Source organism: Schistocerca cancellata, chromosome 3 (assembly GCF_023864275.1).
Source record: "Schistocerca cancellata isolate TAMUIC-IGC-003103 chromosome 3, iqSchCanc2.1, whole genome shotgun sequence".
Lineage (NCBI taxonomy): Eukaryota > Metazoa > Arthropoda > Insecta > Orthoptera > Acrididae > Schistocerca > Schistocerca cancellata.
This window is the reverse complement of record NC_064628.1, coordinates 208,672,449-208,699,821: the sequence shown is the minus strand read 5'-3', so window position 1 is coordinate 208,699,821 and position 27,373 is coordinate 208,672,449. Positions and strand designations below refer to the sequence as shown.

General features: G+C 38.9%; 1 protein-coding gene across 1 annotated transcript in view; it reads right to left on the bottom strand.

Moving 5' to 3' along the window:
- LOC126174827 (uncharacterized) overlaps positions 1 to 27,373 on the bottom strand; it is a 120,355-nt gene that overhangs the window by 48,637 nt on the left and 44,345 nt on the right. The window contains exons 3-4 of the mRNA XM_049921206.1: positions 20,261 to 20,426; positions 9,376 to 9,593 (exon numbers count right to left, since the gene is read on the bottom strand). Coding sequence (XP_049777163.1) covers positions 9,376 to 9,593; positions 20,261 to 20,426 — 384 coding nt within the window. The remainder of the gene's footprint in view (positions 1 to 9,375; positions 9,594 to 20,260; positions 20,427 to 27,373) is intronic.

Below are 27,373 nucleotides of genomic sequence, written 5' to 3'. Positions count from 1 at the left end.
TGGAGGTTATTGTGGAAGGAAGGGTGGCAACCACAGATGGGTAATTTGATAGTAAGGCCGTTAGGGGGGATTTCATGAGCCAAGCAACAAGGCAGGAACAGTATGTGGGACTGGGATCTGGCTAGGGATAAGGAAACTTTTCTGTATTGATGCAGATGGAAGGAGCAAGGATCCATTGTGGTGCAAAAATGTGAAAAATTACATAAGAAAGTAGAATTACATCCGAAAAATTAAAAAAGTTAATGTCGTAGTGGTGGTGGCAATTTAAGAACAACTCAGCAATTTGAATTAATAATTATGTACAAAACAACTGGTTTACATAAATAGCAGCAGTCTTGTTCACATTCTTATCCTTGGTACCCTATGAGAATTGCTTTGGTGTTTAGCTAGATATTTCCAATTCAATTTTTTTGTCATGAGTAGATGGACTCAGTCTAAAGAAATACTGCACATCAAGTTTCACGAAGTGCCTACTGTCAACAGAAAAAGTTGTTTCTTGTTAAAAACTAAATCTTTTTTAAAGTGGCATTTCATATGTCCAATTTATACCAAACTCCAAAATTATTCTAATGTAACATACAGCTTAAGAATATTTGTTAACAGGGAGAGCATATAACGATGAATGACCAGAACTCCATCAGTGAAAGATAAGTCATATTGTCTGACAATAGTAAACAGACAGCACAGCATGGCACACAGGATAAGACAAGGCAGGCATGTACAAGACATTTAGCAGAAGAGCTTCAAAGTTATAGCTTTCATGACCTGTGTTAGTACCACTGTTCATCTTCCTTCATTCAATAGATAACAATAAAAAGACACCAAGAGACCAGTATCACACTAAACTAATATGGGACTCTCCTGCGGAATGAGCTCATAAATTTCTACTTTCTATTTAGTCTGTAACAAGAAATAAACCAAAGTTTTCCACTGACACAGTGTTCTATGAAACAACTAGATTAGTATTATTTATTTAGATTGATTCTATCTAAAGTGTGCATATATAATAATTTCCGATATCTATCAAAACACAAGTTGCTTTTGACAGAGAGAGAGAGAGAGAGAGAGAGAGAGAGAGAGAGTCAAATGTTCGAGAGTAGTACTGGTACTTACAAATTAAAGAAAAGCCCTACAGATATATGCTGAGAAACAAACACTTGTTGAGATATAGGCAATTTTACTTGTGTCTAGAATGATCAGCACTCAGTGGTATAGATTGCAGAACCCTTGAACACATTCTCAGTTTGAATATAATACATTTTTTGAGACTGAGAATCTTATGTCCACAAATCAGCATCATGCAAAGCTCATGTTATATACTGTGAACTATAGACGAAGGGCAACAGGCAGTTTCTATATACTAGATTTCTGGAAAGCATTTGATACATCCCCACTGCAGGCTGTTAAAGAGGTTACAAGCATATGGAATAGATAAAGTCACAGATATGTCACTGGCTCAATGACTTCTGAAGTAGTAGAACCCAGAATGTTGTCCTCGGTGAGTGATCAACAGAACAAGGGTATTGTCAGGAGTGCCCTAGGGCAGTGTGTCAAGACCACTATTATTCTCTACATACATTAATGATTTGGCTGACAGGGTGGGCAGCAATTTATACGAGGGCCGTTCAGAAAGTAACCTCCGGTTGATTTAAAAAAATACACGAAGTTAAATAAAAATATTTTAATATATACATCTTACAACTACATCTTTGCACTATTTTTCTACATAGTCTCCATAGCGATTGAGGCACTTATCATATCTCTTCACAAGCTTTGAAATTCCTTCTGCATAAAAATCACCCGCTTGTGCCTGGAGCCAGCCTGTGACCACATCTTTGAGCTCTTCGTCGTCATCAAACCGCTGTGACCCGAGCCATTTCTTCAAATGCATGAAGAGGTGATAATCACTTGGCGCCAGGTCTGGGCTGTAAGGTGGATGGTTGATAACGTCCCACTTGAAGGACTCAAGAAGGGCCGTTGTTCTGCGAGCAGAGTGAGGACGGGCGTTATCGTGCAAAAAAACGATACCGGAAGTCAGCATACCACGGCGTTTGTTCTGTATAGCCCGTCGTAACTTTTTTATTGTTTCACAGTACACGCCTTGATTAATGGTCGTACCACGTTCCATGAATTCAACCAACAACACCCCTTTGGCATCCCAAAACACCGTTGCCATCAGTTTTCTGGCAGAAAAATCTTGCGAGGCTTTTCTTGGTTTGGTAGGCGAATTTGAATGTGCCCACATCTTTGATTGTTCTTTTGTCTCAGGGTTCACGTACTTAATCCAGGTTTCGTCACCGGTCACGATTCTGTTTAACAATGGTTCTCCTTCGTCCTCATAACGTGACAGAAAGTCTAATGCAGAGGCCATTCTTTGAGTTTTGTGGTGGTCGGTAAGAATTTTGGGCACCCATCGTGCACAGAACTTACGGTAACCCAATCTTGCTGTCACTATCTCATACAAGAGAGTCTTAGAAATCTGTGGAAAACCAGTAGACAACTCCGACATTGAGAAACGTCGATTTTCACGAACTTTTGCATCAACTGTCTGAACGAGTTCGTCAGTCACCAATGATGGTCTACCACTCCTCTCTTCATCATGAAAGTTTTCTCGTCCACTTTTAAATAAACGTACCCATTCACGGACAACTCCTTCACTCATAACTCTTGGTCCGTACACGGCACAAAGCTCACGATGAATAGCTGCTGCAGAATATCCTTTGGCTGTAAAAAACCTTATGACAGCACGCACTTCACATTTGGCGGGGTTTTCTATTGCAGCACACATTTCAAACTGCCACAAAAACTAAACTAGCACAGGTACGACGTTCACTCGACCACGGCTTGATGCCGACTGACCTGTTGAGTGCGTGAACGCACAGATGACGTCGCTACTCCCCCCACAACCCGCACTGTGACCGATCGGAGGTTACTTTCTGAACCGCCCTCGTAGTTGTTTGTTGATGATGTTGTGGTGTATGGTAAAGTGTTGAAGTTGAGTGACTGTAAAATGGTACAAGATGACTCAGACAAAATTTCTAGTAGGTGTGATGGATGCCAGCTAGCTCTAAATGTGTAAAAATATTAGTTAATGCGGATGAGTAGGATAAACAAAATGGTAATGTTCAAATACAGCATTAGCAGTGTCCTGCTTGACACAATCACATCATTTAAATATCTGGGTGTAATGTTGCAAAGCGATATGAAATGGAATGAGCATGTGGGGATTGTGGTAGGGAAGGCAAATACTATATTTTGGTTTATTGGTGAAAGTACTAGAAAAGTGTGGTTCATCTGTAAAGGAGACCACATATAGGATGCTAGTGTGACCTATTCTTGAGTGCTGCTCCAGTGTCTGGGATATGCACCAGAGCAGATTAAAGGAAGACATCAAATTAATTCAGAGAAGGGTTGCTAGATTTGTTACTAGTAGGCTCAAACAACACATAAGTGTTATGGACATGCTTCAGAAATTCAATTGCGAGTCCCTAGAGGAGAAGTGACATTATTTTCAAGGAAAACTACTGAGAAAATTTTGAGAACCAACATTTGAAGCTGTCTGCAGAACAGTTCTACTGCCTCCAACATACATTGTGCATAAGGACCATGAAGATAACATACGAGAAATTAGGGCTCATATGGAGGTGTATAGACAATCTTTTACCCTAGCTCTATTTGTGAGTGGAACAGGACAGGAAATGACTGGTAGTGGTACAGGATACTCTCCGCCACATGCCGTATATTGGATTGTAGAGTATCTACATAGAAGTAGATGTCGATAGAGGCTGACTTCTTGTTGACATTCATTCCTCACATCTTATTGGTTGTGTTTGGCCACACATAGTCCTCTGTATCTGATACTGTTGTCAGATTAAGCACTTTCAACTGTTTCCTTCATAAGCCACTCTATACATAGCATTTTGAGGTAGTGCAGACACCAGAAGATAAATGATTCCAATGAGTGTAAACAACAAACATCAACACCCATTGACAACATGCAGGATGTGTAAAAATGAAAGGTAACTACACTGAGCACCTCTTGTTGTGTTAACAGACACATGACTATTAAGGGCAGAATGTCCCATATCCCAACAAGCATTTATTTCCAGATGAACATTTATATGATTTTTTTCTAGTTTTGACCCGTATTATCTCCAGGGAAATATGTGACTCCGTTTACCCTTCTAGGGAAATTAAAATGCTATGCTGTTAGAGGCACCCCTCTCCCATGCATAGATTTAACCTCATCAACAGTGAATATACATTAACAAATGTAAGTTTAATATATCTAAAAACAAAGATGATGAGACTTACCAAACAAAAGCGCTGGCAGGTCGATAGACTCACAAACAAACACAAACATACACACAAAATTCTAGCTTTCGCAACCAACGGCTGATTCGTCAGGAAAGAGGGAAGGAGAGGGAAAGACGAAAGGATGTGGGTTTTAGGGGAGAGGGTAAGGAGTCATTCCAATCCCGGGAGCGGAAAGACTTACCTTAGGGGGAAAAAAGGACGGGTATACACTCGCACACACACACATATCCATCGGCACATACACAGACACAAGCAGACATTTGTAAAGGCAAAGAGTTTGGGCAGAGATGTCAGTCGTAAGTTTACTTTTACAGACTAAATCCGGAATGGGGAAAACATTAAATATATCATCCTTCAAGGTTTGGTGCTTGGCCCATTCCTGTTCTTGATGCACATAAATGACTTACCAATAGATAAGAATCTTCAAGAACGGATGATGCAAGTATACTGATAATGAGCCAAAAGCATCCATACCACACATAGCCAGAAGAGCAGCAGAACCAGTTCATAAATGGTTCACAGCAAATAATTCAACTCTTGATCTTACAAAATCTCGTATTATGCCAGTCCAAACAAATAAAAATGACTCTTAGATAGCATGAGTAGATATAAATGGGCCACACTGGATATAACTTATTGTGTGAAATTCCTAGGCATCCAGATGATTAATAAACTGAGCTGGCACCAGCTTGGGGTTTACACTAACTAAAACATGCAGTTATGCCTATTTTGCATTTGATAGCTCCCTCATTGTGGGTTTGCTGACATAATTTGCACTCAATATTGTCCTACATCATACTCCTCTGGGGTGGTGCAACTACGTCAAACATATATGAATTTCCAGTGCTGTGTCTAAGAATATTATGAAAATTTTATAACTGAACACCTTGCAGAAGTTTCAACAGGAATACTGTTATTCTTACACTCATGTGCCAATACATTTGATCCATTATGTTGTTTACAGTTAATAAGAAGAGTTGATTCAGCATGAGCTGTGCAATTCACAGCCACAATACTAGAAATAGAAATAACTTCCTTACAGCCTACATATGCCTCCCATCTATGGTTCTGAATGGAGTTTTATATTCTGATAAGAAAGTCTAACAGGTAGCCAACAGACATCAGGCAAACGAGAGGGAGAGAGGGGTGGGAGGGGGGGACCCCTCTTTCCATAATTTCACAGAATAGTTCACAAAAACAGAGCAACATACGAGCTGTTTTTCTCCTAATACAAATTTATACATATAAAATAATCTAGATGTAATTTCAATGACTATCAATGTAAATACATTAGCACTTGTCATAACTGTTTGTTTGTATACTTTACAGAAGTAATCTACAGTGGCTGCTTCTGATATTTAATATATAACTTCACTCTTTCCACATGTCTAAGGGCTGTCCTTCATGATGAAACTTTTGAAGCACAATGTGTGAGTGAATGAAAAGAAAAGGCTATCAGATGGAGAGATAAAAACAAGTTGCCTTATATCTACAGCTTTGTTTTGTTCCCTTTGTCTGTGATTTCCTCTGTTCTCAACACTTTTTCATATGGTTGTTATCCTGTTGCTTCTGTTCTTCCGTCCGTGTTCTTACAGTCTTCATAGTTCTTGTTTCAACTTGAAACCCTTTGAAACGCTGTATTCTGTTTCAAAACAATGTCCCATTCTAACATGAAGTCTTCCAAGATGTTGGTCCTCTCAACATCTTTCCAAGCTTCCTTAATTTACGTCATGGTGATCATCTTATTCTGAAGGTAATTGAATATGTGATTGGAAAGTCTATTTTTGTCTATCTGTACAATAGTCTAACATATAACAGCCTAATTTTCCTCATTGTCTCCTAATTCTCTTAGCATTCTGATAGATTTCTTTGTTGTTCTGAACTTTCCTGCCATCCTCAGCCTCGAATGCACCCATAATTTTATTATATATGACTCTCCTCTTCAGAATATCCAACTTCTCTAGCTTGGAGTTCATTGAGATGCTTTGATTGGAATTAAGCATTCTGCTCTGACCATAGTATTTTGTGTATAGTTTAGCATCCCACTTTTTGTTGTAAAAGTTTTTATCTACATATTTTATTTACTATTCTTCCAATTCATTCCAGCATCCTTTACTAACTGACACTCTCAGTTTATAAGTGTCTTTAACAGTGCTTATATGTGATAGATAAATACATCTCACACTGGCCAACTTCCTTGTGACCAGAGACAATTTATTAACATTTCAGGATCAGGAAATTCCCACTATCAGATTTACAGCCTGCTCTACAACTGAACAATAGCTTGCCTTGTTTGACACGTGATTCGCAGTAAGCTATGTCTGACTGTTCAGTATAAACTGTTCAGTATAAACAGCTCCCCAATTTACCTTCTCACAAAGGGGGAGGATGATGATTATGATGAGGAGGAGGAGAAGACAGAAGTGTGTCTCATGACTGTGTAGTCACTCTGCTCTATAACATATTACATACAAGTACATTCAACACATGAAAGCCACAGATGAATTTGAACATTATTTTAGCTACAAAATGAACATTGACAAGAGGCAGCAGGAAAACTGTACAATCTAATTGGACTATAGCTGGAGGTAGGAAGTGGATGAGCAGGCCAGGACAGGGAGCACACCAGTCCACAACTATGTTCATGCCATCGTCACCTCTCTTCAAATGCGTGGCAGTGAGAACATCACATTCATTTCACTGAGGTGGTAGTTTTAAATGACAGTTCATCAATAATGAGGCAACATGACTTTCACACCCAGTTCGTACTCAGCATGCATAATCTCAATACTGATCTCACAATAACCCTGCAAAACTTTTTGAACATGTACTTCCACCACCACCACCACCATCAACAAACAATTTATTTGTAACTGCTCATAATTTAGTAATTGCCACATAATATAAAAATCAATTACTGAATTATGGGTAGTTACAAATAAATTGTTTCTTGGTGATGACCAGTTCAATCAAGACTGTTAGAAATTTAAGCTTAAGTCAAGAAAATACATAAGCAAATGGAAAATAGCATACTGATTTCCTATCTTATAGAGCTTTTCACGCAATTCATTTGTCAAGCAAAATAATAAGTTTGGAGACAGGAGAAAAGGAACAAGAATAGATGAAATATGTATGAAAGCTATCATTGAAAACAGACACAGGCTGCATAAAGAGTCCAAAGCAACAGTGTACAGTAACAGGGAGTGAAATCACACAGTAATAATATCTGCTGACACATGTCAAAGAGTAAATTTCTAATTCAAAATAGATTCAAGAACCCATATGGAAATATTAGCCACAGAAAAAGTTGTGAAAAGTGGGAAAGAAAGGCACAGAAAAAGAAGGTTATGATTTTAAAAAAAAGAAGAAGAAGAAAATGTTACAATGGGAAACACGTGCTAGCAAAGACAACAAAGACAAAGAGGGACAGAGATAGTTGTGCAAGAAAACTTGGTGGTGGTTGTGGTGGTGGTGGTGGTGGTGGTGGCGGCGGTGGTGGGATGGGGGGCGGGGGTGGGGGGTGACAAGCACAGTCAAACAACTGCAACCCAGGATCAAGGTCAGTGCATGAGCACAGGGAAATGAGTGCTAAGGAGGTATTTAACACATCTGTAATTCAGAATAAATAATGCTGGTAAAACAGGTAGTACAAATTAAGTAAGTAGTTAAAAAAGTAGACACATCCTTGCTTTTTGTGCCATAGGATCTTCAGTGAATGGATACTGGATGCTACTGATACAGACAATTTATTTGTAACCACTCACACCTTCAACTTCATAGTGGCATGCCACACACAAGTCTAGACAATATTTACAGGTTAATGTCTGACTTGTCAATCATACCAGAGAAAAAACCAAAAGTGGCTGAAGAACAATAAAAGCCCAAACACTGATCTACAGTTCAACTTATTTTTAGGTGTCCAGAAGCCAACAATCTCATAACTATGTGGTACATGATTGTCTTTACTTGTTTCTTTCTGGTTATCAAAGACTATGAACTTGTTTAAAATACAGTCATCTAGCATAATTTCTCTGATATAACACATTCAATCTCAGATGTAACTCCTAAGTTTTATCCGACTTCATTTCCTACATACCTTGTTACTAACAAATGGACTCAGAACAAATATTTTGTTCTTCACTATTACTTCCACAATCATGCCTTCTCTATAATTTCTGTTGACAAAATCAAAATTTGTAACAAAAGATTTTTTTATAATTTCATTTGCACCTCTATATTATCTTGTACTGCACTTCTATCATCATCATCATCATCATCATCATTATCATTATCATTATCATTGTCATTGTCATCATCATCTTCATCAATTTTGCATGCATTATGATGAACAGCCAACATCTGCTTCTCAATGTTTTGTAATGTATACCTACCCAATTACAACAGCACACACACAAGGCAGAACACCAGCATGGCTACATTAACCCAACCGACTATACTGTAGTGGCACTGTACAATGTCACTGGCACAACTTAATGCTGACAGTAGTTTCAGTGATATGGAATCTCCTCACCTCACTCTTGTTTCAGTTCTGAATTTCCCATTATTGTAGTTGAATTACACTGAATTTGCACATGAGATAATAAAGTCTCTGATCACTCTATTCATGGGGTGCTATCCTGAAAGAAACCATAGAGTTTGGCAAAGTAGGACAAGAGAACAAGACTTAACATCTGCAAAGATTTGGTTCAAAGACTTTTAGGAAAAGCATGTGTGTTTTCATTTATTAGCTTTGAGAAAAGCCAATAGAAGTACTAAAAAGTAAACCACATTCTTAAAATTCTGAAACCTATTTATAAGGTTAGGAGATAATTACTATAATGTGTCAACAGAAGTGGAAATAAAAATGAGTGATTTTTCAGAATGTCTTTGAACATGACATGCATCTTCAAGACGAATTTTTACTCTTAGTTACCAGGAATCATGATGACCATCAGATAATTTCCTTGAGGTGTACACCTTTTCTGTCTTGCTCAGGTATAATACAATATATTTAAGGAGTACATAATAAAAATAAGCTTTTCACATCACTTTACTTACACAACTGCAGCTTCAGGATAATTTTCCGGAATTACTATTCTTGTTTTTAAGAAGTACTTCCCCTCACACAATTTTAAATGGATAGATGAGGTCTTTTGCTTCAGCTTTAATTCATCTGCTGCAGACAAGCTTTTCTTTATGGAAGATACCTCATCATAACAGCAAGAAAGTGGGTTCTCATCAAGGAAAGTTTTTACTAATTTCAGTACTGGTAAGACCTGCAAATATCGCAAGAACCATTTAATCTCCAACATATGCATACTGAATATTTAAAAAGTTGGCAGCACATTAATTTAAAGTACACCTGTATCTCTTGCTTTTCGAAATTCTGAGTGGTTCCTTTTTCAGAAAAGGTTGAAGAAGCGAGATGCCATACAGTACGGTGTACCATTACACATCATTTTTTTCTGTTTCCTATCTTTCCTCTCTGCTTATTATATGAAACTTGTACTTAGGCACTTTCCCTGTTTCAAGTATCAATTAATTTTGGCATTAGTCAGAACAGTATCTTTAAGTGAAGCAGGAATTTGTGAAGTAATCAAATATCACCTTTGGACAGGTTAAACAGAGTACAAAACTGAAGGTAGGATATTAAAATAAATTTGAATCTGGGAAATAGATCATAAGGAATTACAAACAAAAAAATACATTATAAAGAGGTGCCTTTTTATACTTTGTACGAAAGAGAGCCTATCAACAGACAAGCTTTCTTCTCCATTCTTTGCATTTGTTTCCACCACACATTTTCCCCAATTGCAGTGTACTCATTATCATGACACGATGTGTACCTGAGAAGATTATCACTCGTATAACAAATATATTGAGTCCAACAATGGGGGGAAAAAGTTATATACACCAAAATGCCAACATATAAGAACAATATGTCCACAGAAATCATGCAGTCCGTGAAATATTAGCCCTATCTTCACAACTAAAGAACCTGTCACATCTGCCTAAATTAGTCTACATGTCACCAGTGGCACTATTAAAACATCAGTTGGATGCAAAATAGGCAAGTTTGAGATTTCATATTTGGAAGAATGAGTTTTAACATTGCCCGATAGCTCAGTGCTCTGTGAATTGCCACAAGTATTGTTTGACAGCTCTCTTTCCTGTGACTTTCAGTGACTTTTTCATGAAATAAACACTAGTGATTTCAATCTTCTCCTCGTACAAAGAAAACTGTGACCATTTCTCCTCTTCAATGACCAAAACTCCATCACCTTCGTGCACCCTCTTAATGAATTGCATTTTTGTAGGGGCATTACAGTAATACAACCAGGCTCATATCATTGTCTTTAGTGATCAATGGAAGACAGTATCTGAACTGTGAGAAGGGAAAGGGTGTGGACAGGGGAGAGGCGGTTTTCCTAGCCTAACTGTAACAGTTCGCCTCCTTTATTTCTTCGTTTGTTGTCCTCGGTGTCAACTTACTGTGTTGCTACACTGGCTGAAAAATGGGGTGTGGAAGTACAACACTGATTACTTTAAATGACGCAGCCAATAGGTGCAAATTTGCATTTCACAGTTCTTTACTTTCACTGTTCACAACCCTCCAATTAACACACAGTTATATGGCCATTGCACTATTGTTTAACTTTTGATAAGCCTCATTAATAGGTTGCAGGTGAACATCCACATAGTGCTACAATAATTTACTGTTGAACATCTACGAGCAGTTAAAAAACATAACCACATAATTCACAGTTCTTTCAGAATAATCGTGTACATATGGAACAGACAATGTCATTGTTTTAACACATGGCCTAATTCTGTTACTCTTATTTCACAGTTACGTTGATGCATTTTTGTTGCTCTAACAAGCACAGGTTTCTCGTCTGAAACTCGGCCTCGGACTGACTGTCTCGGAACCAAAAATTGGGCCCTTATATAGCCTCACAATAATAGGTACTGAAACTACACGTTGTTCAAAGTTAAATTTACAGAAATTAGAATTAAAACTTAACTAATTAAATTAACTGAATACATTGAAAAATTGGTTCTTTTTAATAGGTGCTTCTACTACTGGGGTTAAGCCGAATTATTTGTTTAAATCATGAAATTAACATGTACAGTAATGCAAACAATACTTTTGACAAAACTGTTAAATGCTTTGGAATTAAGAGCTGCCTTTTGTTAACATGTTTTCGAATAGAGCCAAATAAATACTTAAAGACTGCTATTGTTTTGTCTTCCAAACATTTATAATTATTATAGAATTTATATTTGTTTATATGTCAACAATAGAATTTAATTTATGAAACAATTATAGATTTCACCCTATAACAAAATATACAAACTAGGTATAGTCAAGATAAATTAGAAAATCAATTACATACATAAAACTATGCACAAAATTAGATCTGCTGTTATATTCTTTAAGACTAAGGGCCAGCCTTTGTCTTTTATGAAAATGCAGATTATACTCACGTATGTTAATGGTAATTAGTCAGAAGTTAAAAAATTAATTAGGAGGCAGATGGCAAAACAAGAGGGGAAGTAAAATTATCCTGGCTTGCTTCGTCACTTAACCCCCTCAGTAGTTTTATGAACAAACTGAATAATGATCTTAGGCTTTCCTGGCATGTTACATACACAAGAGGTTTTTAGATGTTTGCTGGAATAGCAGAAAAGCTACATAAAAAGACTTTTCAAAGATAATTCATTCTTAGAGAAATACTAGTGTTTAAAATCCCAACAACAGTGTTGACACCAGAGAAGGGACAATACCTTAGTTTAATGATGATCCACAAGGAAATCTACTTTATTTCTGTTCAGAGAATCGTCTTGGTATTCACTTGAATATGGATTTGCCACATACTTGGGCATACACCAGCCTCTGGCACAACACCTGTAACCAGAGGTAGTCTTGCTCTAGGTGCTCTCTCACCAGAGACGGTACAGGCACCCGAGCAATGCAAACACAATGTGTGTTGCGCAACATACACCCCCCCCCCCTCGCATATATAAGCAATCCTCTAGACATGCCAACCTATCACACCCACCATAAAACGCACCAACCTCATCCATAAGCAGTGCATGAATCAACGACAACGGCACATCTGCGGGTCACGTGACTTGAGAACTTATAATTTGTTGCATGCAGCCTACCACTCAGGACACTAAAGGATTTAAGGCCCGATCTCCAGAGTAGGAGTCTGGCCCTTGCCAAGTGTGACACTCCACTCAGTAGGGGTTGGGTTGATTTGGGGAGGAGACCAAACAGCAAGATCTTCGGTCTCATCAGATTAGGGAATGATGGGGAAGGAAGTCGGCCTTGACCTTTCAAAAGAACCATCCCAGCATTTGCCTGAAATCACGGAAAACCTAAATCAGAGTGGCCTGACACGGAATTGAACCGTTGTCCTCCTGAATAAGAGTATAGTGTCAGGGTGTATACGCGGACAAGAAAAAAATTCCCAGATTTCCCAGTCAAAATTACACTTTATACCGGGTGAAGATACACTTTTTCCGTGTTAAGTGACAGTATACTTTTCCTTGGAACTGTAAAACTTATCAGTCTTTTGAATGGTTATGGTTTTATACACGGGTGTAGTACTTCTCGGCTCTTTAGAAAACCAAACACAGTAAAAAAATGAACACATTTTGGAAAGATCTCTGATGTGCAGCAACATGTACGCCGCATATTTTCGTATGACGAAAGTCTAAATTTAAATTCTACCAAACACCGCATGTTACTTTCGAAGCATTGAAATCAAGATTGCAATGCGAGCCAGTCATAGCTCATGTCACGTGATCTCGCCAGCTGATGACACAGGATATTCGAGCATAGGGCACGCGATGTAGTCAGCCAATAGCGTTATCACTGTAAAGTAGAGCATGCACACAAATAGGAAACGTTAATGGTTTAAATTATTATATATACTGTTACTACAAGAAAAGCAGAGCTTTCACATATTATCTTGGTCTCAAAGATTAATAAGCTGCAAGAGAAGCTAAGCTTTCACATATAATGTTGATCATTTTTGCACATGTTACACTTTAAGATACAGCCCACAAATGTGCCAGTAAAATTTTTAATAAAGACATAAATGTCTTGATCTTCTGGACTCAATTTCTTTCTAAATGTTTGTACTCAAAGGCTTGATTTTTAAATGAGAGTCAAACGCACTGTGATTTAAGAAATTCATCGTACATTCTCACATACAGTTCATCCTACATAAAAGTAAATTTACACTTTTCAAATAACCATCCACAATATTTTCCCATGACCTGTTAGAAATAGTTTCGTTTCAGTAGTTGCCAAAGAGTGCCAGATAACAAGCGTCACCGCGCTTGCGCAGCTACTAGGATGCTGGAAGCGCGTATGTTCGTAGGTGTAAGACATTAAAAGATCTTACATTATGTCATAAAAGAAACAAGACATCAGAGGATACTTCAAGAGCATTGGAATTTCGTGCTCCATACTAAAACGTGTAATTCGGCTTAAAGTGCACATTCGTATGTGCAGATTCAGATGTAAATTTTCTTGGAGTACCAGTGCTGTATTACCTAATGTTTGGTTCTTCATTATGGCATAATGCCATACATGCTAGAAGATGAAAACATGCACTTTTGAAATGCAGCAAACAGTTGAGACTAGCCAATAGTGTGGAATGAAATACTTCGTTTCAAATAAATTTACTGCCTCATCGGAAAAGATTAATAAAAGCCAAATTTCTTTAGTAAATCAACAAAAATAACTTCATTGTTCTGCAAGGCGATTAATACTTGACAGTCAGAAAGGTGGAAATAAAATCTGAAACTAATAACATATTTTAGCCTTCCGTACTCATGTCAGTGTATTTTAAATCACTTGATAGCTCCTGGCCATAGAAATCCATTTCGTTTTCACTTGATGTGACAGCAATAAATGAAGAGGAAACAGCAAAATCACTAAACATAAATGCCGGTCACGTGCAGATTATCCACTTTCCAACTCTAAATCAGATTGCTCTGTGCATCAGAAAAAAAAAAACTTGCAGTCAATATTGGATGGGATAATTTGTAACCGGGAGAACAAGAACTCTTCAGAAAATTTGCATTCTTTATTGCCTATAGCTAATAACTTGCTTTTTTATGTGACATAAAATTAAATATAAGATACATGAAACCAACAGAAGAACAAGCAAGACAGTACACATTTCTTCAGTCCGTAAGTCCTAGCATTTTTTCTCTCCAACCTTGTAACAGCTTTACATGGCATGCTTTCCTTTCTGGGAAAGAATCTATTACTTCATCAAAGATCGTCAAATGTTTTGCTACATGAAAAAAAGAAATGTCTCTGTCTGATACTGAAAAATCTGTTAATACAAACAGTACCCAAGACTTGTGTGGTTTCTCAATCTGATTACATGTATATTGTCACTGTCTGCTAGATAAAACAAAATAGGCCTGTCTAATATTGCAGCTACTGTAACACACACCAAATAAACAAGACTGTTTTGGCACAAATGGTCATTTTTATAACACGAGAAAATATAATTCACAAAGTACCAATATCAAATGCCTGTCAGGCCTACTACAAGCAAAAAGTTTTATGTTCAGAAATAGTTTCACATTTCATTCATATGCTCCAGCTTCTCAAGCATGAGATCAAAAAGTAGTAGTATGAAATTTTTATATAAACTTGGAATCGTGTTATTCTTCCATAACTTGTGTGATGTCCCCATTTCTTCTCCTTCTTCGTTCTACCAAACAATCTTATCATCACTAATTCTGTAACTTATTCTCCAGTTAACTTTGCTAGCCCTGCCACAATCAACGGTTTAGTTATCCCGCATTTATTCTCCGCTTAGGCATTATTACGTGTTCATACAATGCGTTTTCTGCACTACTCACGCAGCTGCTACTGGGGACAGTACAACTGGTCCTTACTAGAGTAGCGGTCTGGCCAAAAATTTTCTATCAAAATTTAATTTTCTTGGATACACCAAGAAGAAAATACATAATCTTTCTTACCTATGATTCCTGTTAGTCGTTAATTTCCACCCTGGTAGTCTGAATCTATGGATTTCGCTGGTAATTATAACAATGCTGATCATTCACAAACACAATCAACCACATAAACAAACAGCGATTGTCATTTACCCGTTTGGCTTTATTCCGCTCAGCTTGTATAGCCCCGTCCCCTTCTGTCTGCAGGATAGTTTATTTGTAGATGCGATGGGATTCCCCTGGCAGATACATGACGTACACTATCCACACATTCAAAATTCAACTTATGGTTGATTCAGAAATAAACTTAGAATATGTTCTAAAATATTCAAAAACCTACAGGGGTGCGTTTCAAAATCATATGAATAATCGACAGACCAACGTGCGCTGGATACTAGGCGCTTTGTGGAACACGGTTTTTTTCCTCAAGAATATGAATATCGCGGCCCCCTCCCATTCCCCTGAAATTGCCACCCGGGGTAGATACCCCGGTTTGCCCCCAGTGAATCTGGCAACTTGCATGCGCAAGTAAAATTTTTCTGGATAGCATTTTGCTGCAGCTGCTGCTTATACAGCTAACAGTCACACTTCTGGATACCAGAAGCGGGAGAAGGTACTACACATGCACGACTCAACTGCTCATGCACATGAGACCGCCCTGCTCAAACAAATCAAAAATATACAATTGTGATGTCACGCTCATCGGAGACGGAGGCAATTTGTTGTTATGAAGCACTGAACAGTCTTGCTAAGGCCTTTAACACATTTTGCTGTTGGCAGACGCTTGTATGAGCACTGTGTTTAGATGTTGTATATGGCGCATTTCCTTTGCAACTTAAGTTTTATTTTCGTTTTTTTTTTCTCTCGTTCATGTTTTATTGCTGCAGTATTATTCTATAGTAGTGGGATACATAATATCCTTTGTTAGAGTATTGTTTCTTACCAGTCAAAATTACAAAAATTTAACTGAAAGCTAAAACAAAAAAAATTCCCAGGTTTATCCCGGTTTTCTCCCGGATAAAAAAATTCCCGGGTTTTTCCCAGATCACCTGGTTGTCCCGGGTTTTAGATACCCTGAGTGTGCTAACCCATGTGCCACCTCATCTGGTCACTTCATTCAGTCTCAACTACCATCACTGCCGATACAGAACACAAAATGAAATGACTGTCACATATGTACAAATTCACCATCAGCTTCCTTTGTTTCTTTGCTGTATTACACATTTGTCAAGGAAACTTATGAGCTTCTTATCCTCCCTCTCCTCCCCCACCTCAATTTTTCTTTCAAGAAAATAATACAAAAGACAGTTAACAGGGACGGGACAGAAACTTTTTTTTTATGGCTACTTACAAGTCACATTAATAATACTCCTTAATGCCAGATCTATGACCTGCCCTACAAACTATTATAGGGGCGCCCTTGTGCTGAGCTGTAGAAGTTTACAATGTTCAAGAAAACTGACTCATCAATGACTGTGAGATATTATCTGTAAGTCAGTTGTAGAGTCCAAGAAATTCCAGCATGCCACACAAAACAAGCACCGTCGCTTACTGTGTTCTGATGCGACAATGATCGTGACAGTGCGAGCCACATGTTGCTGTATTTTTGATGGCAACGACTGGATCATCCACCTTACAGTACAGACCTCGCACCAGTGATTTTCACTTGTTTTTGTACTTAGAGGACTTCCTTGCTGACCAACAGTTCAATAATGATGAAGAAGTGAAAACTGCAGTTAATGGATTCACATTTGTTTGGGCTCAGAATTCAAAACTCGCTGAGTGTTATGACAAACATTTCAACCATGGAAATTATGTACAAAGTAGATTCAAATATGTACAATATTGACAAAAATATATTTTAATGATATTTACAGTATTTTAATTATTATTAAAAAAACCTTATTCAAAAAATAATCTCATAATTTCAAACCAGGCACACTTTTTGCAAGTTTATTTTGTGTAGGAACACAGTAGAGAACTTGTGAGGGTTTTGTAAGAAAGTTGGTGCACACTTAAAAAGCAGCGCTTTAGAACTTTACATGACTGACGCTTTTGCAAACTGATTGGGCAGTCATAGAAATCAACAGAAAAGTCTGTTTTCCACCTGAGAATGAGTCAGATAATATACACACTCTGACACAATGCATATGAGACAGTGTTAAAGCAAAATTGTTTTGGGGATGGAGGTCAATTCAGCTGAAAGCTGGACTAACATTCATGAAGAGAGCCAAAATTAATATATTTGAGGAAACAATGATTTTTAAAATGCAAATAAATACCTTGAATATTAGCAATGCTTTGTTTATATGTATGAAGATGGTATCTGTCCTTTTGGACAGGTCCGAAAGAACAGATACCATCAGTGACCATGCAGCTTGTAAGAATGAAATGGACAGGAGCACTATGAACATAGTGCGGAACAATAAGTTGAGAATGTGGGTCGCATGAGAGGCATGCCACAGATAAGTCCCTGCAATCGCACTATCCTCTGTGTCCTCGGTGCTCAGATAGATAGAGTGTCTGCCATGTAAGCAGGAGATCCCAGGTTCGAGTCCCAGGCAGGGCACACATTTTCAACTGTCCCCATCGACTTATATCAATGCCTGTATGCAGCTAGGGGTATTCATTTCATTGTAATTTCAATGCTTCATTTGTTAAAAAAATACCAAGCTAGACTGTAGTGACATCATATAGGGGAAATGCTGAGTTACAGATATGCACAACAAAAAAACTGCTAAACATGTGAGCTTTCAGGCAAAAGGCCTTCTTCTAAAGTAGACAAAACACACACACACACACACACACACACACACACACACACACACACACACAGATTCACAATTACGTAAGCACAGCTCGCTCGCTCTCTCTCTCTCTCTCTCTCTCTCTCTCTCTCTCACACACACACACACACACACACACACACACACATACACACCACATACGACCACTTTTTCTGACCACTGAGGTGGGGCTGTGGGCAATTGTGTGCGTTGGGAGAAATAATCTGGGTGGGAGAATTAGGAGGAGGCAGCAGCAGAGTGAGGGGGGGGGGGGGGGGGGGGGGGGGCACATAGCAGGGTACGGCGGTGGACAGTAAAGCGATGATTGTGAGAGTGTGCAGGGACGTGGTGGGGACAGCAGCCACAGTGCTGTGTTCTATGTGGGCATGACAACCAACAAGCTGTCTGTTCACATGGATGACTACCAAACATCTGTGGCCAACAGTCAGCTGGACCAACTAGCTGCTTAACATGCTGCCCAACACAACATTCTTGACTTCAATGACTGCTTCAGAGCCTGCGCCATTTGAATGCTTAATACCAACACCAACTTTTCTCAACTGTGCAGTTGGGAACTCTCCCTGCAATACCTCCTATGTTCCCAGAACTCCCCTGGCCTCAACATTAGTCCATGTCCTTCACCACCTACCCCTTTCTCTGCTCCCACTCCAGCACTACTCAGCCTTACATTCCATCAACGCACCCACAGTCTTTTCTCCCCTTCTCTCCGGATCAAACCTTCTGACTGCAAATAGCTGCCCTACCGTGTCCCCCACTATGTACCAGCATGCTCCTACAAGAGGTAGTTTACTGCCCCCTCCCCCCTATTGTTATCTGCCCCCCCCCCCCCCCCCCGCCCCTCACACCAGCCTCCTTGTTACACCCACCACCCAGATTGCTTCTCCCATCACGTGCGCCATTGATCGCAGTCTGGCCTCAGTGCCCAGATAGTGGTTACATGTGTGTGAAGTGTGAATTGTGCTTGCGAGAATTTGTGTGTGTGTGTGTGTGTGTGTTGGCTACTTTAGCAGAAGGCTTTTTTGCTGGAAGCTCACATGTTTAGCAGTCTTTTTGTTGTGCCTGTCTGTAACTCAACATCTCCTCCTCCTCCTCTATATGGTGAGTAGCAATCTATCCTTTTCATAATACTGTCATGGTCCCATCTTGGATTTTCCACTATTTGATCCAGCTAGATTGTAGGTCAGACAGGAGATTCCCCATTAATTGGTTTGATCATATCTCTCTCTCTCTCTCATACACATACACACACACACACACACACACACACACACACACAAACTACTATTACCGATGGTGGTGCATCGTGGCACAATACCAAGTCACAGGTGTGTGAACTAGATTGCATTTATCTCAGTTTTCTATATAAGAGTCTAAATATCATCAGCTATACAACCACAACTACTGCTAGTGCTGGTGGTGGTGGTGGTGGTGGTGGTGGTGGTGCTGCTGCTGCTGCTAGATTCATATTTCTTCTATCACAGGAAAATTTGAAATCTAGTTGCAAAAACTGCTAAACATGAAAGAAATTAGTTTCCTGCACCGATTGCTTTTATTCATTTTATTTTGTATACTATGCAATTTTGAAGCAAACTGTTGCTCACTGTAATGTAAAATATCTGTTCTTAACAGGTTAAAAATTTTTCTGAAAATAGCTACACAGCCAAGATGTCATAGTATACACAATACAATCGATAAAACCATCCAAAGCAAGAAACTAATTTCTTTCAATAAGTTTATCACAGCTGTTAACACTGTCACAACTAAAATAACATGCTACACACAGGACTGGAGCCCGTGAGTTTGCGTGGCACACAATTAAGATGATGTGGAGGTGTGGATTAGGAGGGGATGATGGGACAGAGGAAGTGGAAACTTGGGTAGATGTTGTGGAGCACTGGGTTACCACACACTGAAGACAGGATGACTACAGGAGCGAAGGTTGTATTGTGAGGATAACTCCCAGATTTCATACTTTTTTGTATGGCTGTCAATGGCTCAATGGTCCTGCTATTTGGTGAGTGGTCTGCTTTACTCCCAAAGTACTTACATTCTCCCAGAACTTTCCTTACTATATTTACAGTTACGAATAATACTCCTCATGTAATGAAAAAAGTAAACTACTCTTAAAAAATTAAATTTACCTGTGGTTTCCCTAAAAATTTCTTTGCTTCTTCTTCACAAATAGATGTCAAACGATCCAATAGCTTTTCTGACAGATTCTTACTTTTCAGTTGAATAAGCAAAGGAAAAGCAGGATATTCTTCAGAAAATTGAATACAAGCTGTTATCTGCTTGTAGTGTGTCCGCCTTAAAACATAAAAAAAACACACAAATTAATTCACTGACTGTTCCAACAAGTACCTCTGCAGTTATCACGTACAAGTATCCTTAAGAAACAGGTAATGTAGGTGTAATCATGAATATCAAATTTAGAATTTCATGAAAAGTTTTGTTTTACTCAAAATGCTTATTATTGGTATACATTAGGCTAATAAAGATCTCAATGACACACAGAAATTAAACTTTTCTTCATGTATAAGCATCCTTGTTTTAAGTAATTTTTAGTGGCTTTTGTAAAGCAACATGAAATATAAAAACAACTACAAATGGTCTGTGAAAGTCACTTGCATAATAAAAAAAGGAAAATTAGATCTCAATATTGCTGCTAGTGAAAATTTAATTCATGTATCTCACAATTGAATGTATGATAGTAAGGTTAGCTTTTTTTAAGATATCCCATTATCTGGTTCATTTTCAGCTCTTCTGGGCTACAAAATACATGATATGATGCACATGAATAACCTTCATTTCATAGAGATATGAGAGAATGTGGATAATATGGTTTTTACTTTATTCATTCACATGCTTACATGGTCATTTTACAATCTTATACAAGGACTTTATACATAAACCAATACATAATATAAAACACACACATACACAAACACATGCACAAGCGCGCGCGCACACACACACACACACACACACACACACACACACACACACAGTATCTTAACTAGTCCACAGTTCTTGGTGTCACTGAGTGCACCACGAAATTTCCGTAGTCAACACTTTCAAATCACACGATATATCGTTTTCTTGCACAGTTGTGCACTGGGGCATCTTTGAATCCCCATTCATACAAACAGGCCACGCCTTTGGTGCCCTCTACAGAATCGATTCAGAGCTGTAGTATCCTGGGAAAACAAAATCCTTTCACATGTTTAGTAGGATCAATAATAAGGTGAGAATTTGCTGGGGGAAACTTCTGCCAAAACTCTTTCCACTCTTCACACACATCATATACAAGAGGTGCACCCTGTGTTGGACAGGTTGGTTTTCTGGATTTAAGTCTGCTTGCACATATATTCTGTACCAGATTGCACAGAAGTGAATTCTGATGAGAAGTACATTTTTTGGAACTCTCTTGAAGCTGCTGCTCCTCATCTAATTGTTAGGGGTGCAATATAACATAATACACACAAAATACATACAGTCATTAAAGTGACAATGATTTAGTAGTGCCACTAATTATTGTCACTGCATGGTTTAGTTTAACATGTGATGTTCCACATCTGTTGTAGATACGCTTATTCATGTTCATTAAATGTGGAATGACCCACAATGAATTATAAACAATTAATCATAGGCATGTATTTGTCCTAACTTTAAGTCTCTTTACACCTCTACTAAAGTAATCATACTAAAGTAATCATTCTCTTACTATGGAGATGAATTCTTGGATACCAAATATTTCTTATCAATACAGATCATTAAACAGTTTTACAGTATCTCTTTATTTTGTACTCATGACAACACCACTAAATAAAAAACAAAAATAGAAATTCCTCTAATACAGACTTTCAACAAATTAATTTCACACTTCTCCTGTGAAGAGTATATGAATCTCTATTAAACGTGCAAAACTAAAATGGGATATTGACCTGTGTAAGTTGTTATAGGAATCACATGATACATTGTTATGAGGCCAGTGTCCTCATCACACACTTACAGCATTTATGAGACAGTCACTGAACCAGAAGAGTCATATGTTTTCAATGTCGGGCATTCTATTATCAGTTTCCTGGCTTTTCAATCTCTTCCAGGAGGCACCACCTTATTGTAGCACTGTCTGTGCAGGCAGGAGAGTTTGTGTGCTCAGGGGAAGCTGAGAGCTATGCCGGGGGCAGCTGGCGGTGGCGTAGCTACTGGCAGGTCTAACCTAGCCAGACAGGTCTCAGCAGAGGAGTGAGATGAAGTGTGCCTCACAACGACCTGTATTATATCCTACATACTCCCTACCCTATCCTTTCCTCAGTTACCACTCCTTTCCTCATCAAATTATCTTACATGCCACTGCCTTGTGGTTAGTCTCGGGAGGGATGAAGGGTAAGGGAGAAAACACTGAAAGAAAATCTGGAGAGGGGCCCAAAGGCGGTTGGAAGGCATAATATGTCCCCTCCCGGCAGCTCCTGCAACCAAAATGATACCAGATGTATTGGCTTGCCTCTCCTTTGGACACTATTATTTAGGTCGAGAGGGAGACTGTGATGCATGGGCAACTCATGTGTCTTCATATTTATTGACCAGGCATGTAGCATCCTGAAGAGAACACTTCAGCGACATCTAAAGACATCGGAACAACACCGGAAGAGGCAGTCACCGGCGACGAGCTCTGTCTGATTAGTGTAAGACTCGAGCGCCAGAGGCCACTTCCGACGGTGGGAGAGATCACTGCATCTCACTGGACAGCTACGACCCGCCTCAAGTTGGGCAGCCCCCATTCATTAAGGTGCTATCCCACCACTACCTGCCTGCTTCATAGGGTGTATGGAGCTTAGAAGTGATCTTCAACAAGCGGGTAGATAAAGTAAGGAAAAGGAAATAATAAAGAAACCGCCATTTTGTATTGCCACCTGGAATGTCAGGACCATGTGTCCAAGATGTATTGACGATACCCAAGAAGTTGATTTCATTCGTAAGACTGCAGTTATTGATAGGGAACTCCATTGCTTGAATTTGGACATTGTGGGACTACAGGAGATGTGGCTACCAGACACAGGCTCTATTAGAGAAGCTAATTACACATTTTTTCCGGCAGGGGATGTCACAAAATGAGCCAAGACTACACAGTGTAGGAGTCGCAGTTAAAAACACCCTCCTGAACAGCATTATGCCACCATCTGGTGGAACAGAGTAGATTCTTACTTTACAAGCATGCTTTTCAAGTGGAAATGGTTCAAATGGCTCTGAGCACTATGGGACTTAACATCTGAGGTCATCAGTCCCCTAGAACTTAGAACTACTTAAACCTAACTAACCTAAGGACATCACACACGTCCATGCCTGAGGCAGGATTCGAACCTGCGACCGTAGCAGCCGCGCGGTTCTAGACTGAAGCGCCTAGAACCGCTCAGCCACTCCGGCCGGTTCAAGTGGAACTACCAACATCTTTAATGTGTACACTCCCATCTTATCATCCAACATAGAAGGATCTGTTTTATGATGTACTCAGTGACAGAATACCCTAAGTACTTGGCTCAGAGTCACTATATATTATAGGTGACTTTAACCCTTTCGGTCGTGGCATCCTCATGTAAGGACAGACTAAATAAATGCTTAATATATTAAAATTCGTTCAATTTTACCTTTTGTAATTGTTGTGCTCATATTGTCACAAGCAGAGAGTTTATTTGAGATCAGTGTCGACATCCGTCAATCTGTGGTACCCAAAACAAAACTGAATGTGCACAGTCACATGGACGCTTCCCAGTAATCTTTGTACCTCCCATCATCAAGTTAATATCTTCTGAATTTAGGTTAAAAAAGTTATTTGTGCAACAGGAAGGTGGATTCTTGAAAACTAAAGGTGTCTTTCAGAACAAAAGGTAAGTGACATATTTATAACTTTATATATGTCTCCAAGTGAGGACATTGAAAGGTTGTAATAGCACAGAAATTTAGGACATTGTTTCGATGTCTTTTTAGTCATCTTATGGTGATTTAACAATACCCCGTGTCCAAGACAGACAAAGTCCACTTACAGAAGAAGAAGTTATAGAGATCTTTAATTCATCTGAAACTGACAAACTATGTGATGATCCTGGCGATAATTCTGAACAAGAGGAAAATGATGGAGGTAATGTTAGGTGTTTTATATCATACGGTATATTGTAAGCTGAGTATCCTAGATGCAAAACCCGATAACTGCAGGGTTAGTGACACTGAGATAATCACAAAAAACTCGTCCCATCCAAATGACAATGAACTGGCAGGAAGAATGTTATTGTTGCATACGAATTTGTTACAGCACTGCCAACCTAAAGCTGGATAAAGAAAATACCCATTCTAATTGTAACAAACAGAAAGGTAGCTTTGAATGTCCAGATTGGTAAGTCTGATATCTACTCACGTGCTTTGTATCTGGATGTGGCATTTAGCAGGCTTTGCACCCGAAGACAACATGCAGTTACCTGCTTATGAAACTGAACATGATTTTCAACAGGCATTTTCAATGGTTTATAACCGGTTTTGCAACCTGGAAGTGGACGCATGTTTGCTCATGCAGGTGATATTGATGTGTGTACATGCAATTGAGTACAATAAAAATGCTTCAGAATTAGGTGTTCCTAAAAATAAGACCCTTGATTTGCTTCACTTTAGGGCAGGTGTGACAAAAGTACTGACAAAAATAGATGAAACAACTGCCAGGAAAAGGGGGCATCCCACAGTGACAGTCCGAGTTCTTCAAAACAAGCCAATGCGGAAGTTCATCCAGAAACTTAAGTTCATTTGAACAACATTGGGTATCTTCCAGAGGTCAGTAACAAAAAAATCATTTGACAGGTGCAAGAAACTGGACTGCAAAGACAAAAAGAAAATTTTATTGTGTAAAATGTAACATTCACTTATGTCTGGATAAAAAATTGTTTCCTTGATTATCATTTTTCACAAGTGTAAAACCACAGTTTATGTATATAATCATTAAGTAAGCTTTGTGCAATTTATGTATTTTGGTGAAATAAAATCAAACAAAATACTTTGACTTTTCGACTTACACTGCACCCACTTGAAACAGTGTCCTCATTTGGGGACGCGTTGTATCCCCCCCCTTGGGAAACAACTCAGAATATTTTATACATCTGAAAAATCATAATTTAATTCAAAGAACTGGATAGCAAAGCCATGACTTTTTTATTCAGGAAAAAAATAATTCGTGACCGATAGGGTTAATGCTAGAGTTGGGTCAGATAATGACATGTGGCCGACTTGTATGGGTCATCATGGAGTGGGAAAAATAAATGATAATGGCCAGAGACTGTTAGAAGTGTGCTGCTTTCATGGTCTGTGTATCACAAACACATATTTCCAACTTAAAGATTGACAAAAGGTGACCTGGAGATACCCCCGCTCTCATCACTGGCACAAACTTCATTTTGTCATAGCTAGGTGTACAGATCTAAAAAATGTCCTACTGTCACGAAGCTATCATAGAGCTGACTGCAACACTGGCCATGCTTTGGTGGTGAGCAGACTGAGGCTCACCCCTAAGAAATATCACACCCTAAACAGAGAGGTCAACCACGGATGAACACATATCATATTCATAGCTCACCACGAAAACAAGAATTTGCCATTAGTTTTGAGAGTGCTTTATCAAGAAATGCACAAACAGAAATGAATATTGATAACAAATGGGCACAACTTTCTGATGCCATCTACATCTTGGCAGTATTAGCCTATGGAATCAAAGACAATAGAAACAAGAACTGGTTGTAGCAAAATTTGGAGGAGATGGAACTAGTCATTGAGGCAAAACGGAAAGCCCTGCTTGCTTATAAAAGAAACCCAAATGGAAGAACTCAGAATGACTGGCAAGAAGCAAAGAACACAGCACAACAAACATCTAAGAGATGCGCAAATAACTACTGGCGAAATTTATGTGCAGATATACAGAAATCTGCGGAACATTAAGGCTATGTACGGTGGTAGTAAGAAAGTAGTTGGTCCAACTGTCAGAAAAAACAGCTCCTCTGAAGACAAAAACAGGAGAAGTTATTACTGATGAAGGAAAGCAGATGAAGTGCTGGTTTGAACACTACCTCGAGCTGTATGCAGCTGAAAATGAAGTACGGAAGAATGCACTTGATGCCATCAAACAAATGGCAGTTATGGAAGAGCTTGATGTAATGCCCACTTTGGAAGAACTTGGCAGAGTGATAGATTGCCTAGCTAATGGAAAGGCTCCAGGCGAGGATGGGATCCCTGCAGAGATTATTAAGTATAACAAGCCTGTCCTTCTACAGCATCTACATTCACTTCTCACAACCATCTGGGAAGACATCTATATCCCACTAAGTATGTGAAATTCAACGATTGTTACTTTGTATAAATAGAAAGGAGACAGAAATGATTGCAACAATTACATAGGCATTTAACTGTTGAGTGCAGTTGGGAAGGCTTATGCAAGAGTCATCCTAATGCAATTGCAATTCCTAGCATCTAGAATCTACCCAGAACTCAATGTGGCTTCAGACATGGCCGATCAACCGTGGACATCATTTTTTCTCTACAACAACTGAAAGACAAGTGCCGTGAGCAGCAGAGACAACTGTATATTGCTTTTGTTGACCCCGTCAAAGCATTTGATTTAGTGAGCAGAATTCAGTCTGTTTCAATGGCAAAACATCGGAATCACTCCCCTTAAATAGCAGTGTAAAGCAGGGATGTGTGTTAGCTCCTACTCTGTTTGGCATTTTCTTTTCCCTTCTGCTTTTGAAGACTGTAAGGGGGGAGTGTATTTACATGCAAGGTCTTTTGGAAATCTCTTCAACATTGCCCATCTCAAGGCCAAGAACAAAGTCAATACAATTGTTATTCGCACATTGTTACACACAGATGATGCAGCTCTGGTAGCAAACTCAGAGGATGAGCTGCAATATCTAATCAACAAATATCACATGCAGGTGGAAAATTTGGTCTTACCATCAGCCTCCAAAAGACAAAGATCATGGCACAGGGAACCACCAACCTTCCATCCATCAGCACTGACGGCAATCCTCTCGAAGTAGTTGATGATTTTACCTACTTGGGATCTACAATCTGTAGCAAACTTGTCTGTGGACACTGAGATTACCAACAGAACTAGCAGTACCTACTCATGTAGTAACCGTTAAGACACACTTCTTTCCACAGAAATATTACCTCTAGACAATCATTCAAATCTCCATGGCAATAATGTCCTTGTTTATGTA